This window comes from Asterias rubens, chromosome 5 (genome assembly GCF_902459465.1).
Source record: "Asterias rubens chromosome 5, eAstRub1.3, whole genome shotgun sequence".
NCBI lineage: Eukaryota > Metazoa > Echinodermata > Asteroidea > Forcipulatida > Asteriidae > Asterias > Asterias rubens.
Window position 1 is genome coordinate 18,476,776 of NC_047066.1, and position 15,700 is coordinate 18,492,475.

At 38.6% G+C, this 15,700-nt stretch overlaps 1 protein-coding gene across 1 annotated transcript; it reads right to left on the reverse strand.

The window, feature by feature from the left end:
• Positions 1 to 10,707: 10,707 nt before the first annotated feature.
• Positions 10,708 to 12,978, reverse strand: LOC117290560 (glucoside xylosyltransferase 2-like). Its single transcript, XM_033772000.1, has one exon. It carries the CDS (start codon positions 12,623 to 12,625, stop codon positions 10,841 to 10,843), a length of 1,785 nt encoding a protein of 594 aa, XP_033627891.1. The 5' UTR covers positions 12,626 to 12,978; the 3' UTR covers positions 10,708 to 10,840.
• Between the last annotated feature and the right edge of the window lie 2,722 nt (positions 12,979 to 15,700).

Consider the following 15,700-nt stretch of genomic DNA (forward strand, 5'->3'; position numbering starts at 1 on the left):
GTGCTTATTACAAACTAAGTTGTTATGCTAACAATTATTTTGAGTAATTACAAATAGTGCAGTGCCCTTAAATTATGCTTTATAATTACTATGGTGATTTGTATAGTGACACGACACAGTGCTTACAGGATTTGGGTACTTTTTTTAAATGTCCACAGATTTACATTAAACTTACATGGTTTGAAGATAATGATAGTGGAAAGCTTCCCTTCAAATATTACTAACTGAGATTGTGTAGTTTTTGAGAAATGAGTAAAACAAGTCACAAAATTGTTTTAGCATGTAAAATCCCCTTAAACAGTTATGACATTATACCAAAACCATAGCATAACTGGTTAATACGTTTTTACATGCTAAAACTGAGACGAAAATTATTACTTTTACTCATTTCTCAAAAACTACAGCACCTCAGTAAGTAAAATTTCAAGGGACGCTTTCTACTATCGTAATCTTCAAACTGTGTAAGTTTAATGTAAATCTCTGGACATTGTGTTTTTTGTTAGGAAGACGATCAGAGCATACTGATCGAAACGTCGAGTTAATCCAACGGTTCTTTTCAGAACCACCCAACTCATTTAGAGAGGGTCATAACATGGTGTTACCGCAAACTCTTCTATATCTTATTTCCACCATGCAAAGTTTCAAATCCTACTTGTTAGGAAAAAGTACATAAACCCTTAATGCAGTTAAGATTTGATTTAAATCAGCTCTATGAAAATCAAGCCAGAACTCCGATTCCCCCTGACATTTTGCGTGTTGGATATTGCTTGTTTCATACAGCTGGAAAACACATTCAATTTCCACACTCACATTATACAATAAAAAGTCAATCATCCGTGTGTTTAAAACACATTAATGCCGTCTGCATCAGACAACTGATGAACATGAAAGTGGCCGATAAGGTACCTATGGGTGGTTGACGTTTCCTCCACACAAAATGTTAACATGTTTTTCAGTATGGTTTCCAGATGGCCTATGAATGATCTCATATAGAAAATTTGTTCCGGCTGGCTGTAGGGGCTTACTGGGGGAGTGGGACACACCCACTCTATATCCCTCCTCCTTCGCAAGACTGTCTGTGCATTGAGGTAGACCCATACACCGTAACTCCTTATAGGAGTCAAAGACGAGTGTTCTCACTTTCTCCATGATGTATCCTAACATATGCATGAAACAACAAATCTGTGAAAATTTGGATTCAATTGGTCATCGAAATTGCAAGAGATTAACGATAGAATAATACACCATTGTTACACAAATTTGTGTGCTTTCAGGTGCCTAATATAAAAGGCTACAGCTGAAGTCTTTTTCAAGTGAGAAATTACCTCTTTCTCAAAAACTACGTTACTTCAAAAGGAGCCGTTTCTCACAATGTTTTATACTATCAACAGCTCTCCATTGCTCGTTACCAAGTCAGTTTGTATGCTAATCATTATGTTGAGTAATTACCAATATTGTCCAGTGCTTTTAAAACTATGACAGTCGGGCCCCAAGTTTAATTAATCTATGTGTATTGAACCTCTCCGGCCAGCATTGTTTTCTGTACATAAAAAAATCCACTGTCGTGGATGTTGTTCTTCTATAAAATCGATTCAAAAAAGGGAATCCTTCAAAACAATCTGGATTTTTTTTTATTTTTTAGGATGGCAATTTTGTAGAACGTGAAACGAAAATTTGCCATCAGGCCATGGTTATGCCTCACTCTAATTAGCGACAGCCCCCTCTGCCGTTGTGCTCCTCCCATTTTCACATTCAAATACTTAGTCCATTGACCCACATTGGTTGGCCATGCGGGCCACATCACTCCCTCTTACAACGACATCCACTTATATAGTTGCCCCAGCCTTGACACGCCGTTTACCTCTGGCAACCCCCCCCCCCCTCAAACCGATCTATTACAACCACAATAATTCCTACCCCCTTTTGGCTATATGCCACATCCCTTTAACACATTATATCCTTCTTTATTTCAATCAATACTGTCTTTATTCTTTCCCCCTTCGGTCGAGGGAGAAAGATGGATGTCAAAGGGGGAGGAACTAAATCATTTTCATGTAGGATGTACGGCCGCCGCTGGCTAAGGGGAAGGGGAAGGGTTGCTTCAGATCGACCCAGGAAAATACATGTATGATTGAATAACAACGTATTAAAATCACTGTGTCGTTACTATGAGCTTTTTATTTACCTTGAGTAGTTATGTACATCTGAGCATTCTGAGTAGTGAGTGTGTACATTGTACTACTCGATAAACAATGGCAAGGGTGTGTGTACGTGATACTTAATATAATTTATACAACTTAAAGCTCGGAGTATTTTATTACTCGAGCAGTTACTCTGTACATTTTTATAAACCAGAGTACTAACTCTGGTAATTTGTATTAGTCTGAGTAGTTACTTTGAGTAATAACTTTGAGTACTTTGAGTATTTCGTGTTACTCAATTTACTCTGATATTAATTAACCCATGCAGTAACTCTGAAAAGTTGTATTTAGTAGGGCCTATATGACACAGAATATCTTGAGCACCTTCACAAATTTTAGTACATGTACTCTGATGAGCATGTTTGGTATTACTCGACTTGTTACTGTGCATTTATGAAGCTGAGTACATTATCTTAGACACCGAAGTAGTAACTCTGAGAAGTTGTGTTAATACTCCGGTGGTGAATTTTTTGTTTATAACTTTGAGAACTCTGAGCATGTAGTACTAGATTTGCTACTATGAACGTTTACTACATAAAGCTGATAGTAACTCTGGGAATTAAAAATTTATCTGAGTAGTTACTTCGATCTTTTTATGAGAATGTTTTTTTTTTCTTTTTTTCTGCGTATTTGTTCTGAGCAGTGAGTGGTTAGGCTACCCTAAACATTTTTGATGACAGAAACAGAAACATTGTATTTCAACCAATTAACTCCCGTGACCCATTTCTCAAAATGTATGTTATGTGTGTGGGCCTACAATAAAAAACAAAAGTTCAATGAAAGTCATATCAAGCTATAAATAATACAACAGCCTCTCTGGACAAAGAGGATAGGTGTAACCAACCTGCAAGTAACACGCTTACGTATACAGGATACCAGATCATTACAAGAAATTATCAGTATATACAAGGAGCTGTCAAACCGTGCCTGAAACAGGGTTATACCTGTCCGTGTTGTTTTTGTATAATGCATAACAGTGTTTGTTCGTCAAATAATGTGTTGTATCATGAAAATCCAATTGAGCATCATTCCTTTCATGGTCTGCCCAAGCAAATGGGCATACCCCGTCGAGTAGCCACCCCTGGCCTGCTCTGGAGTAGGGGGACACGGTAAAACCCCGTTGTATTCTTAAAATGTGCAACCGGAACCCTGTAGTAGAAGGGGACACAGTGTGAAAGTGCGCCGTGATTGAACCGTGGGGTAAAAAATGCCCGGGGCCTCCCAGGGGCACGCGCCCTCGGGGCTGTATTCCACGACGATAACAGACACAGTGTGAAAGGGCTTTATATACTTTGTGTCTAAATAACGTTTTGCTACATTCACTATCAAAATTGTTCCCCACTTAGGTCCGCCAGGCAATCAAGATACGTTAAGCAATGGTCACATTACTATAAAACTTTAGCTATTCAAAATCCGCAATAACAGTGGAAACACGCTCCATAATAAAGGCAGTGGACACTATAATTGGTAATTACTCAAATAATTATTAGCATAAAACCTTACTTAGTGACGAGTAATGGGGAGGGGATGATAGTATAAAACATTGTGAGAAACGGCTCCCTCTGAAGTGACGTAGTTTTCGAGAAAGAATCAATTTTCCACGAATTTGGTTTCGAGACCTCAGATTTAGAATTTGAGGTCTCGAAATCAAGCATCTGAAAGCACACAACTTCGTGTGACAAGGGTGTTTTTTCTTTCATAGTTATCACAACTTCGACGACCAGTTGAGCTGAAATTTTCACAGGTTTGTTATTTTATGCATTGTTGAGATACAGTTACACCAAGTGAGAAGATTGGTCTTTGACAATTACCAAGGAATGCATTTATAGCATTATACCAACGGGTTAGTCTATGTGCTATAGTTGGGTACGATTTTCATGCACATAAAAATCCGACATGTCAATGGGACTGCAAATAGAAGTGCAATGCATACAATGAACTTCATGGGGAAAAGAGAATGTACTAAGTTCGTTGTAACACAAAACTGTTATTGTGTACAGCTACAAAGCCAATGCTTTTGGGGTGACCTTTTGGAAATAATGACAATTCATCGAGGTATGCAGCAACAGGGAGCGTTTTCTATTAATACAAACGAAGGTATCGTGTGTAAGGTCACATTTTGTTCGGGTCATGCATAATTTTCTTTTGTCAAAGAGTGATAAAATAACCATTGACTGTGAGTTGTATGATACAAATTGGTTGAGTGCGCCCACACCCCCTTTCCATACCACCAGGGAATTGTCAAATCCTACATGGGGAAATGTAAATTAGTATGGTTGCCCACCCGTACACGTACGTGTTATTGTTCACCTTGCCACGTAACTTTTTTTCAAAAAACGTCTGTTGCCTCTTACAGACACAAATTGCAAACAGGATAGTCCTCCTGTGCGACAATATTCACTACCACACTGGGGTGGATTTCACAAAGAGTTAGGACCAGTCCTAACTTAGGACCAGTCCTATGAGATATTAAAAACGTATAGCTAAAGTCCTAAGTTAGGAAGTATAACCCGTCCTAACTCGAGATAAGACTAGTCTTAACTCTTTGTGATACCCACCCATGGGTTATTTTTGTTCCCCACTAAAGTCAAGCAAGCACTCGAGAAATGGTGAGCAATGGCCACAGTACTAAACTTTAGCTCGTCGAAAATTGCAATAACAATGGAAGTAAACGCTCTATACTGTAGTATGCAAATGATCAATTTAGAAATCAGCTCAGAAATTGAAATACTGTTCAAGTATATGAACATATTGCTCTAAACTACCTCAACACAAATATGTATTTCCCGGTGGCTTTCCAAAAAAAAAAAAAAATCGTGAAAAACATTACAAAGGAGTAACATTACAAGGAATTTGCAGACCAGCAATGCATTTTTATTACCGAATAATAACAAGAATTTACATCAGAGTGAAAGACAAAATGGTTTTATATATATCATGAAAGTAATATCTTATACTCGCGCATACAAAAATATACAACAGTGGTTTAGTATGTACGACTATTTTTATAAGCTCTCATTTGAATTTTCTTTTGATATAATAAAATAGCGACAATGAAAAGGAGGGTATGCCTTTGGTAATTACTCACAAATTTAATGACCATAAAACCTAACTTGATGAAATGCACTAAAGAGATGTTGAAATAAATTGCTGTTGATACTTTAAAGGCACTGGGCACTATTGGTAATTACTCAAAATAATTGTTAGCATAAAAACTTTACTTATGGCAACAAGCAATGGAGTGCTGTTGATAGTATAGAACATTGTAAGGATTGGCTCCCTCTGAAGTTTTTTTCGTGAAAGAAGTAATTTTCCACCAAAATATTTGAATTTGATTCCGAGAACTCAGAATTATGTTTTGAGGTCCCGAAATCAAGCATCTGAAAGCACAACTTCGTGTGACAAGGGTGTTTTTTCTTCCATTATTGTATCGCAACTTCGACGACCAATTGAGGTCAAATTATCACAGGTTTGTTACTTGTGCATACTTGAGATACACCAAGTGAGAAGACTTGTCTTTGACAATTACCAAAGGTGTCCATAGTCTTTACCACATTGTTTAAAACAACCCCATTTGAAATAATGCAGTTTGAGAGAAGGAGGTTATTTTTCACATACACAATTTAGATCTGAGAAAGGCTTCGGGTATGAAGCTTTTCTCAGGCACACATTTTCATGCAACAATTCTGTCTTTCTTTCATTATTTGATACAAATTCGATAACAAATTGATCCAAAATTTTCACAGGCTTGTTAATTTATGCATATTGGAAAACACCAAGTAAGGATACTGATTTTTAGCAATTATTACCAAAGGTAAACCTGCCTTTATATAATAAATTTTAAATTATATGCGCACATTATTGCATTGTCTTTCATGAGCAACGTAACAAGTGTAATTTAATACTTAATATTCAACTTCATATGTCATATGAACTATTATACATTGTGATTGATGTGTTGCATCATTGTTCCCTCATAAGGCACTTTTTAAGTAAAAATCACAAAACTAAAATTATGCAAGCTTCGTTTTCGTAACGTGTGGTGACACAAAATTTAAGCAAAATACGCCAAGCAGTTTAAGCTTCTTTGCTTACAATTTTGACACACAAACATTGTGTCATGATCTTGTTTTGAAAGACATTATTTTACGATAATTTCTTCCCTCAACCATTCAGAAAACTTAATAAAAAAGCTTCGGTTTCGTAACGTTTAATTTTTGCTTACTGAAAATTTAAGAAAAATAGGCCGAGCAGGTTTTAAAATCTTTGTTTAAAATATAACACTTTGACGCACATGAATTTCACAAAGTGTCTTTGTCTCCTTTGAAAGACATTAATTATTATACAATCATTTTTCCCTCAATCATTCTTAATGGTTTGTATAACAATTTAAAGCAAAAATTAAAACAGTGCCATGACAACAATTGTGCTAATTGGGAAACAACTTAAAACAAAAAGCCAAAACCTAAGGCAATTCTTAGGAAAACCAAAACTCAACACAAGAAGATTGCATCACAGCAACCCTCTTAAAATCTAAAAGAAGAAAAAAAATTCATAAGGAATTAGGAATTTTGTGTGGGTAAACATTTTTGTTTAAAATGTCTCTCACAGGTTTTGTCTCCACACACAGTATTCAATGATAAACAAAAATAATATGTAATAATTGTTAGAACGGATCACTGCTTATTCAATTCCAGTGCTAAACTTATGTGTGATTGTCCCTTTCAAAAACCATAACATATTTTGCATCATAATCCGCATACATATCACCCGTCTAAAACCAATGTACATTCAATTCTTCACATTATAAAATGTACCAGAAAATATAGTGTGTTGCCCTTTAACTTAACTTGCATTGAAGGCGCAGCCCATACTTTAGTCCCTACAAAGTATGAGCCGCACCTTAAGTTAAGATTACACAATGAACTTGAGGAATGGTATACAATTGGTTTACTTTCTCTATGTCCAACCAGACAAAACGGTTGAGCGAAATGGGGAAGCTCCATCACACAGTGCCCAATTTCATAAGCCTGTAAGCACAACAATTTGTGCTAAGCACAGAAAAGTATTGCTTGGCAGAAACAGGTTACCAGCCAAAATTGCATTCAGATTGCACTGTTGTGACAGGTGCCCAACTGAATGTTTGCTAAGCAAAGAATTTGTCAAGCTTAAAATCCACTTGTTAGTCAAACTGCATGTAGCTAATTTCTCTTTGAAAGTCATGTTGTTAGAAGGAACCTAAGAAGCTTGTTCTTTGCCCAATATTATAAAGCTGTCTAGCAAAATTACTGCTTGACAAATTTCGTTGCTAAGCAAAATTTGAATGGGCTCCAGTCACAACAATGTAAACCTACTGTAACTTTGGCTAAGCTGTTTCTGTTAAGCAATACTTTTTTCTTAGCAAGTTTTTGTGATTTAAAAGCTCTAGGAAATTGAGCCCTGACCCAGTACTATGACAGAATATTTTTCAGATCACTCAAGTTATTTCACATGTTCATTTTTATACGACATGTGTTTCTTGAAAATGAATAAGGCTATGGAAACAGTTAATTATCCATTTAACAATTTCCATTACACACATTTATTTTATACACTTGATTCTTTTGCAAAAACAACATTTCAGCGCAGGAATTCCCAGGATGTTTGGTCCCAATACAATCTTTCATTCAATTAAATCTGTCAGACAAGAAGGTAACTGAAGAGAAACATGATTGTGAGTATCACTTTGCATTGCGGTGAGAAAAAAAAATTTAAAAAACAACTTGTTGGCTTTGGTCTTCCCATACTTGTTTTCAAGTAAGACTAATTGATAACTTGATTCATAACAGGTGTCATCATTAACACATTAGTTGTCAAGACAGTTACTTCTGGTATACTCTACAAGTTGATGACCATACTCGGGCCTGGTACTTCACAAAGACAACAAAAGCGATTTCCTCCATGCCCCCTGGTCATTGCCTTAGTGCCCTTAAAATGCTACAGTAGAAGTGTACAATTTCCACACCCCAAATTAAGCTTTCATTTGCATTTGTTTGTAACCCAGTCACAGAAAACCACACCCCAATTTAAGTTTTCACTTGCATTTTGTTGTAATTCAGTCACAGAAAACCATACCCCGAATTACGTTTTTCATTTTCCATTCTAATAAATCCATCACCAATTCGATTTAAGAATAAGCAGTCATTCAATTCAAATTGCATTAATTTCACAACAGGCGGCTTACCCCCCATATCCCCCCCCCCCCCAAAAAAAAAAAAAAAAAAAAAAAAAAAAAACATACATGTAATGATGGCAAACAGTTTGTAAAAATTGGCAAAACAAGTTTTGTTTGTTATTCAATCCTAACTACAAGCACTTCTTTGCTTGAATTTTAAAGGAACACGTTGTCTTGGATCGGTCGAGTTGGTCTTTGAAAAGCATTTGTAACCGTTTATTATAAAATGCAAATGATTAGAAGGATATTTTAAAAGTAGAATATAATGATCCACACAAGTATCATTCGAAATTGCGTGGTTTTCCTTTTACTTCGTCGACAAACACGGTGGGCCATTTATGGGAGTCAATTTTTTTACTCCTGTAAATGGCCGACCGTGTTAGTTCGCAAAGTAAAAGGAAAACCACGCAATTTCGAGGCAAATGTGTGTGGATCATTGTATTTTACTTTCAAAACATCTTTCTAATCATATGCATTTTATAACAAACGGTTACAAACGCTTTTCAAAGACCAACTTGACCGATCCAAGGCAACGTGTTCCTTTAAAACATTCTTCAGTGGTCCACAGGTCTTGCATTTAAGTACAGAAAGTAGCTAATCAAAATTACAAAACAAAATTATGCTCACCAGGAATCAGGTTACCAGCCAAATTATCATGTCACGTGTACAATTTGTGACTGGTATCCTGCTCATTTCTGCTATTAAAAAGCAGAAATTTGTTAAAGGGACACACCGGCCGACTTGGGCTATTTGGGCTACAAAATAGACTAAGAAATGTATTCAACGGGTTTCCAGGAATGAAGAACAGTCCTTAAAAAAAATCATCAAATTTGGCCGTTTTTGAGCATTTTAAAACAAAAACGAAGGTCGCGTGATTGTTCTAACCAAAAAGTGGTACAAACAATCACGTGACCTTCCGGGCTAGTTTTACTTCCAGCCATCTAAAAGTAACTTACCAAACCAAATTTAATTTTTTTTTTACAAAATTATTAACGAGTAATTGACGAAAAAGATCATGTATTCAAATTATCGCTACGAAATGTAAATAATGGTGAAAAATCTAACGTAAGATTCGCATTCAAAGAGTCCGTGTAACGGAAGCTTGTTATATGGCCCCCACAGCGTGGAGCAATCGGAACGTAAGCCTCGGGGCATATCACGTACCGCACATGCCGTGTCTCGTGGGGGGCTGGAGGTGTAATCCCGGGCGCTATGAACTCCCAGCTTGCGGGTCTCGCCGTGAGCTTGGGAGGGGTTGGGAGCCAGACATCAGAGTACATGTTTGTCATCGTGGGTTTGTCAGTCGGTACACCTCGTGTCAAATCCGTTATTTCTTATGATCGCAACGTTCCAATATTATACTCTGTTTTGTTTCATGGCTCCTAACTTCTTTTTGCTAGTTTTCAGGAAACAATAAAAAAAGATTGACGATGTCAAAATGTAGGAATACCGCATTTTGTTATATTGACAGTGTTATTGTGTGAGTAGCTTAAAAAATGTTTTATGAAGAAGAAAAAAAGGATTAAAAAAACCGGAGCCCCCGATCGAAAAAAGAACAGGTGAAAAATAATTTTGTATAAAAGGTTCAATAAAATATGATAAAAAAATTACGTGACATTTTGATGACTTTTTTTTACAGCAACCATCTATAAAAACATTATTTATGATTCTACAGCCCTAAACTGCGTACACGGTGAGCCGGTGTGTCCCTTTAAGCAATTTCGTCTGCTGAAAGCAACTCTATGAAACTGACCCATGTGCTTTATCTATGTAGTGGTCCAATGGGTATATTTTAAGCCCTGTATTTGTAAACTTTGTAAACAAACAAAATGCACTCTCCACAAAAGGGTCCTAAAATCTTTCAGTTCAAATTAAATGAATACAGCCAGCATTGGTCCATTAAAAAAAAAGATAAATTAGAATGTTATAAATGTATTGAAGCATTGTAAAATATTGACACCGTATATCCATCTAACCCCATTTTGTTTATCTTTTTTAAACACCTCACAGCTCTTAAAGGCATTGGACACTATTGGTAACTAGCTACTCAAAATAATTATTAGCATAAAACCTTTCTTGGCAACGAGTAATGGGGAGATTTGAATAGTATAAAACATTGTGAGAAACGGCTCCCTTGGAAGTAACGTAGTTTTTTGAGAAAAAATATTTGAATTTGATTTTGAGTCATCAGAATTAGACTTTGAGGTCCCGAAATCAAGCATATTTTTTCTTTCATTATTATCTGGCAACTTCAACGACCAACTGAGTTCAAATTTTCACAGGTTTGTTATTTTATGTTGAGATACACCAGTGAGAAGACTGGTCTTTGACAATTACCAATAGCGTCCAGTGTCTTTAAATCATGAAACATGAAGTACCTTTTGATACAAAATTTACACACACATTTAAAGTACTTTGGAGAAAATTAAGGATGATAACTGCTCTGTTGCAATGTTGAAATCACAGGATGCTGTAATGCCTTAGTGCAGTACATAGTCGCAACATCTTGTTGCAGAAACCGCTGACGCAATGGCTGTATTAAGCCAGAGTTTAGATCAGCCCCGAATGGATAGTCCCTAAAAGCTTCGTAAATGACTCTAAATGGACGCTGTTTGTCGTTGTGGTATACGCCCCTGTTACCATGAATAACCGCCACGCCCTCTGTCGTTATGCGCTGGCAGTTCAAAGAATACATACAGTGATCGGGGCGAATGTTCCACTCACACGGGTAGACGTAAACCAACTCCGGGTGGAAATGAAACAATATATTGATGAGGTCCTGGTCCCCCCAAGTGATTTTAGTTTTGTACTCTCTGTAGATCGGGAGAATCTTTGCCGACCATCCAAATGTCCGCATCCTCGTTAAGTTCATTAGCATGACGCCGGAGTTCAGTCCTGTTGCGCCGTGGTAAGGATGCCTTGCGAAGCGGTTATACCAACCAATGTTGGTTATTTCATGCTCAGGGGTCAGTGCTGCAAGCTGGGTAGAATTGAACTTCTTGAAGAAACTCCAGATATATTGCAATGGCTTGATGAATAAGATGTCGGTGTCCACATACAGCAGAGCGTCTGTGTCGGTTAAGAGGTCCGGTAGAAATAATCTCTGCGTGGCGCACTTTTTAAACATTTTCTTCCACTCTTCAAAATTTTCACCGGGAGGGAAAGAAATTGGGTGAATCTTGAAAGAAATTCTGTTCTGGAAGGAGGCGGGCCATGATTTGATCTTGCCAGCGATATCTGCATGTAGGTCGTCCTCGGCAAAAATGTGAAAGTGTATCGGCATTGGGGTTAGTATTGCTGCAGATTTAAGCATGACCAATGCTTCGTCTGTTCGATCACCACATACTACAACTGCTAACACCATCTTTCCTTTAATCGATGGTGCGGTGTCACTGCCTGGATTTTGAATGTTTTGAGGGGCAGCGAGTGGGGCTTGTTGTTGCTTCTGTTGTTGCCCCTCGTTGAAAGCAGGAGGGTGGACATCTTTTGCTGGGGCAACCTGTTGATGCTGGGGTTGATTTGCTTGTGCGTTCTGCGGAATATTTACAGCTGGAGCGTGAACTTCCTTATGCAAAGCTTGATGCTTCACCATATTATTACCTTCACCAGGCACTGGTAGTCCCTCTTGAATGTTCTGCTGTTGGATTGGTTTGTTGACGCTATGATTTATCAGAGTCTTTCCTTGCACGGCAGGCGGACCAACATGTTTAACTTTAACAGGCTGTAGACGGAGTGGTGCTTCAAAACCTTTTCGATCTATATCACCATGGTGGTTGTCGCTATCAGGTTTTCCATCATGAAGGGCATCACCTTTTAAGTGTGCGACCACAGCAGGCTGGTGGTTTTCAATAGGAACATTCACACTCAATTGGTGACCTCCTTTTGGGTTGGTACTATCTTTAACAGATTCAATGTTCGATTTTTTGTTACTGCCAACAAAACTGTCTGAATTCCCAATTACCTTTTCCACGGCCACTGGTTGCACTGGATGCACTGGATGGGGTTGCTGCTTTAAATTTAAAGGCTCCCGCAAATGGCCTCCCCCATCAACATCATTGACATTCCTAGTTTCAGGTGCGACACGAACTCCCCCGGTGTTTTTGTTACTGGTTGCCTCTTCATAGTAAAATCCACACAACATTCCTAAACTGAAGACCGAAATCACGAATATGATGTTCAGGAGTTTGCCACACCGGCGACCCCGCATCATGACTGCAGTGGTAGGTAGCGCTTCGCTACGTCTTTCAGTGGAGACACTTGTGCGATGAGCAAACTGCAACACTTGTTATGTTAGTACCTTGCGTAAAATGAAACCCTAACACAGAAACACCGTGTCCTCATGAAACGAGAGTTACGTACCCATACACACCGTGCATACACTGTCATCAGATGAGTGTCGTGACTGTGTGTGATACCCTGTATTTAAGGCTACCGGCTTGCCGATCGACCTGACACGTTTACAATGTCCTTCAGGGGGATTGTGCTCCCCCTATTCATCAAACAAAAGTCGAACTCAGCATTACTAACCATCCATCCGTAAACATTCTGGTCTCACGTGTGAGAAAAATCCAAGCTCTCATCGTACTGCGGTGTTCATGAGGAAATGATTGCACTGCAAAAAATGTGTACACACACAGAGAGCTCGAGGAGGAAGCTTGATATAGATGTTAGCGGAGATTATGTTAACGCCCTCTGTTGACAGATCGGAGCTTTCCGATCCGCACCGGATGTTAGCCGTGGAATATTTTTTAGATGCTTTTCCTGTGTATTTATTGTTTTTTGTGTGTTAATGTCTAGTTATTTTATTGCTGTGTGATATCACTGTATACTTAATAGGCTTTAACGAGTTCTGTCTGTGAACTTTTGCAATTCTAGAGCAGTGTCAAAGACCATTTGTTTTTTTACAATTATTATATTTTTTTAAACCAACCTTGCGTGCAATGGCATTAGTCACAAACATGGATTCGTTTCGATTTGTTCTGATTGCGAAGCCAATGATTCTCAGATCAGAGAACTTATAGCGAACTTTTTAAATCACTTTTTTTTCACTTCAGAGGAAATTTATTCTCACTTTTCTTACTGAAAAATAACCGACCAAACGATCAGCTAACTTTGTGGCTTGAGTGTGTCTTCTTGTTATGATAGAGAGTGACAGTTTATCAATAGCCTAATCTAATTGGACTCTTGAGCGCGTCACAGGCCAGCTGCACACCCGTAGTTTGGGCTGAGTGGCCGGTAGTAGTACACCGACCGGCGCCGGCCAATGCTAGTGGCGTACCGCGGACTGTGAACCACAGATACACCCAAAACTTGACGGCGGATTTATAAAGGATGCATTTATCAGTTCTCACAGGACATATGACCAGGTGACTCATCAAGGAACGGTTGTGGCCGATTCCCTTTTTTTTGTGACCATCAGAAGGTTTGAAACTAACTGCCCATAACGCAGAGGTCTCAAAGGGGTTGGGTTTTGTGAGTGTTTCATGGGATAACCCATGATGCAGGATAGCCCATGCAGGAAGTATAGTTTCATGGAGGTAGAAGTAGGTTGGACCACCAAATACCACTTGGACTTGGAGAGGTTCTGAAATATAGCCTATAATATTTTACTCAATCCAACTGTGTGTAATGGGTCACAGAACTTCACTGTCTGGGTTATTTATACGTACCTCTGTTATTAATACTTGACCTTTTAATAACTTTAGTCAAGTGAAGTTGGGTCATTAATTGACAAAAAGATCAGAGCTGTCAATCATACAGACGACGACGTAATCACGAGCCAGTTGCCGAGGCCTGGTTCTTGATAATTTACCTCGACTTCGTCTCGGTAAAATTATCAAGAACCAGGCGTCGTTGTGATTAAACCACTATAGTTGAAAACCTCTTCACCACACATTGATTCCCTTAGTATTAATAAGGCGAGGCCATTAACGGAAACCAGGAGCCCAAAAATTGAAAGCATTGTGATCTGTTTTTATTTTTCAACATCAAAAGTGTACTAAATCACACTTGTTGGTGGACATGCATTGTCTTTTTGTTTGTTTTGTTTGACAGGAATCATAACAAAATTCAATTTTCGTATGTTTTTTTTTTCTTGCAGACCCGTCGAGGCAATCAACCAAGAAAAATCAAACCTAAAACTGCCTCACGTCGTGCAAGTGACACTAGTGGCTGGCTGCCATAGACCTTTTCGCAAATACCGGGGCGCGCGCGTAAAGCTTGGAATTAGGTGCATTGTGGTCTAGCTGGTATCCAAATTTGATCCATATATATCCCACAATGCACCTCATTCAACAGTCTGCGCTTGCGCATTGGTATTTGCGATAAGGTCTATGGAGGTGATACACAAGGCAACTCAAACAGGTGAGTTCGGGCATTGCGGTCGCGCTCTGCAACTTCCGTGTGGGGCGAAAACGGCATTCTGCGCAGCGTACACTTTATAGTGCGACCTCATGATCTAGGATGTACCGGTACTTAAATTGCCCGGATATGATTTTCAATTTAGAAGTCCAACAAAAGAGGTCTTTGGATTACAGTGTGGCAAGGAAACAAAAGCCAGACTGTCTCAATTACCATGAAGTTCCTCCGAATCAAAGAAACAAAGGATGCGGTCTGGATAAAGCCAATGAATGTGACTTGATGGGCTAAGTTCAACGGCCGGTGTGACTGGAAATTGTGTTCCCCAGAGAGCCCCCCCCAAAAAAAAACCCCGCCCACCAAAGTGGTGAACTAAGGGTGCGTTCGTTTAGCTTCCCTGGGTCGACCCCGGTGTGTGGCGGTTTTTTTCCCAGGGCGAACGTGGGTAATTATCTAAACACGTTCGTCCTGGAAAAAAAATCGCCACAAACCGGGGTCGACCCAGGGAAGCTAAACGAACGCACCCTAAGTAAAAACTTATTCTGATAGCGCCCTCTTTTTAATCATACTCCTTCAGCCTGAGTTTCCTGTGGGGACACTGGGTAAACATTCTGAGCGGCTGCCTCTGAAGAAACGTTTAGTTTTTGAGAAAATAATTTGATGTTTTATTTCGAGACCTCAGATTTAGAATTTGAAGTCTCGAAATCAAGCATCTAAAAGCACACAACTTAGTGTGACAAGGGTGTTTTTTTTTTTCATTATTATCTCGCAACTTCAACGACCAATCGAGCTCAAATTTTCACTCTCAGGTTTGTTGTTTAGTGCATAATAGTGAAATACACCAAGTGAGAAGACTGGTCTTTGACATTTTTAACAAAGGTGTCCAGTGTCTTTAACTCACGTTGGTGACAATACGCGACCAGACAGA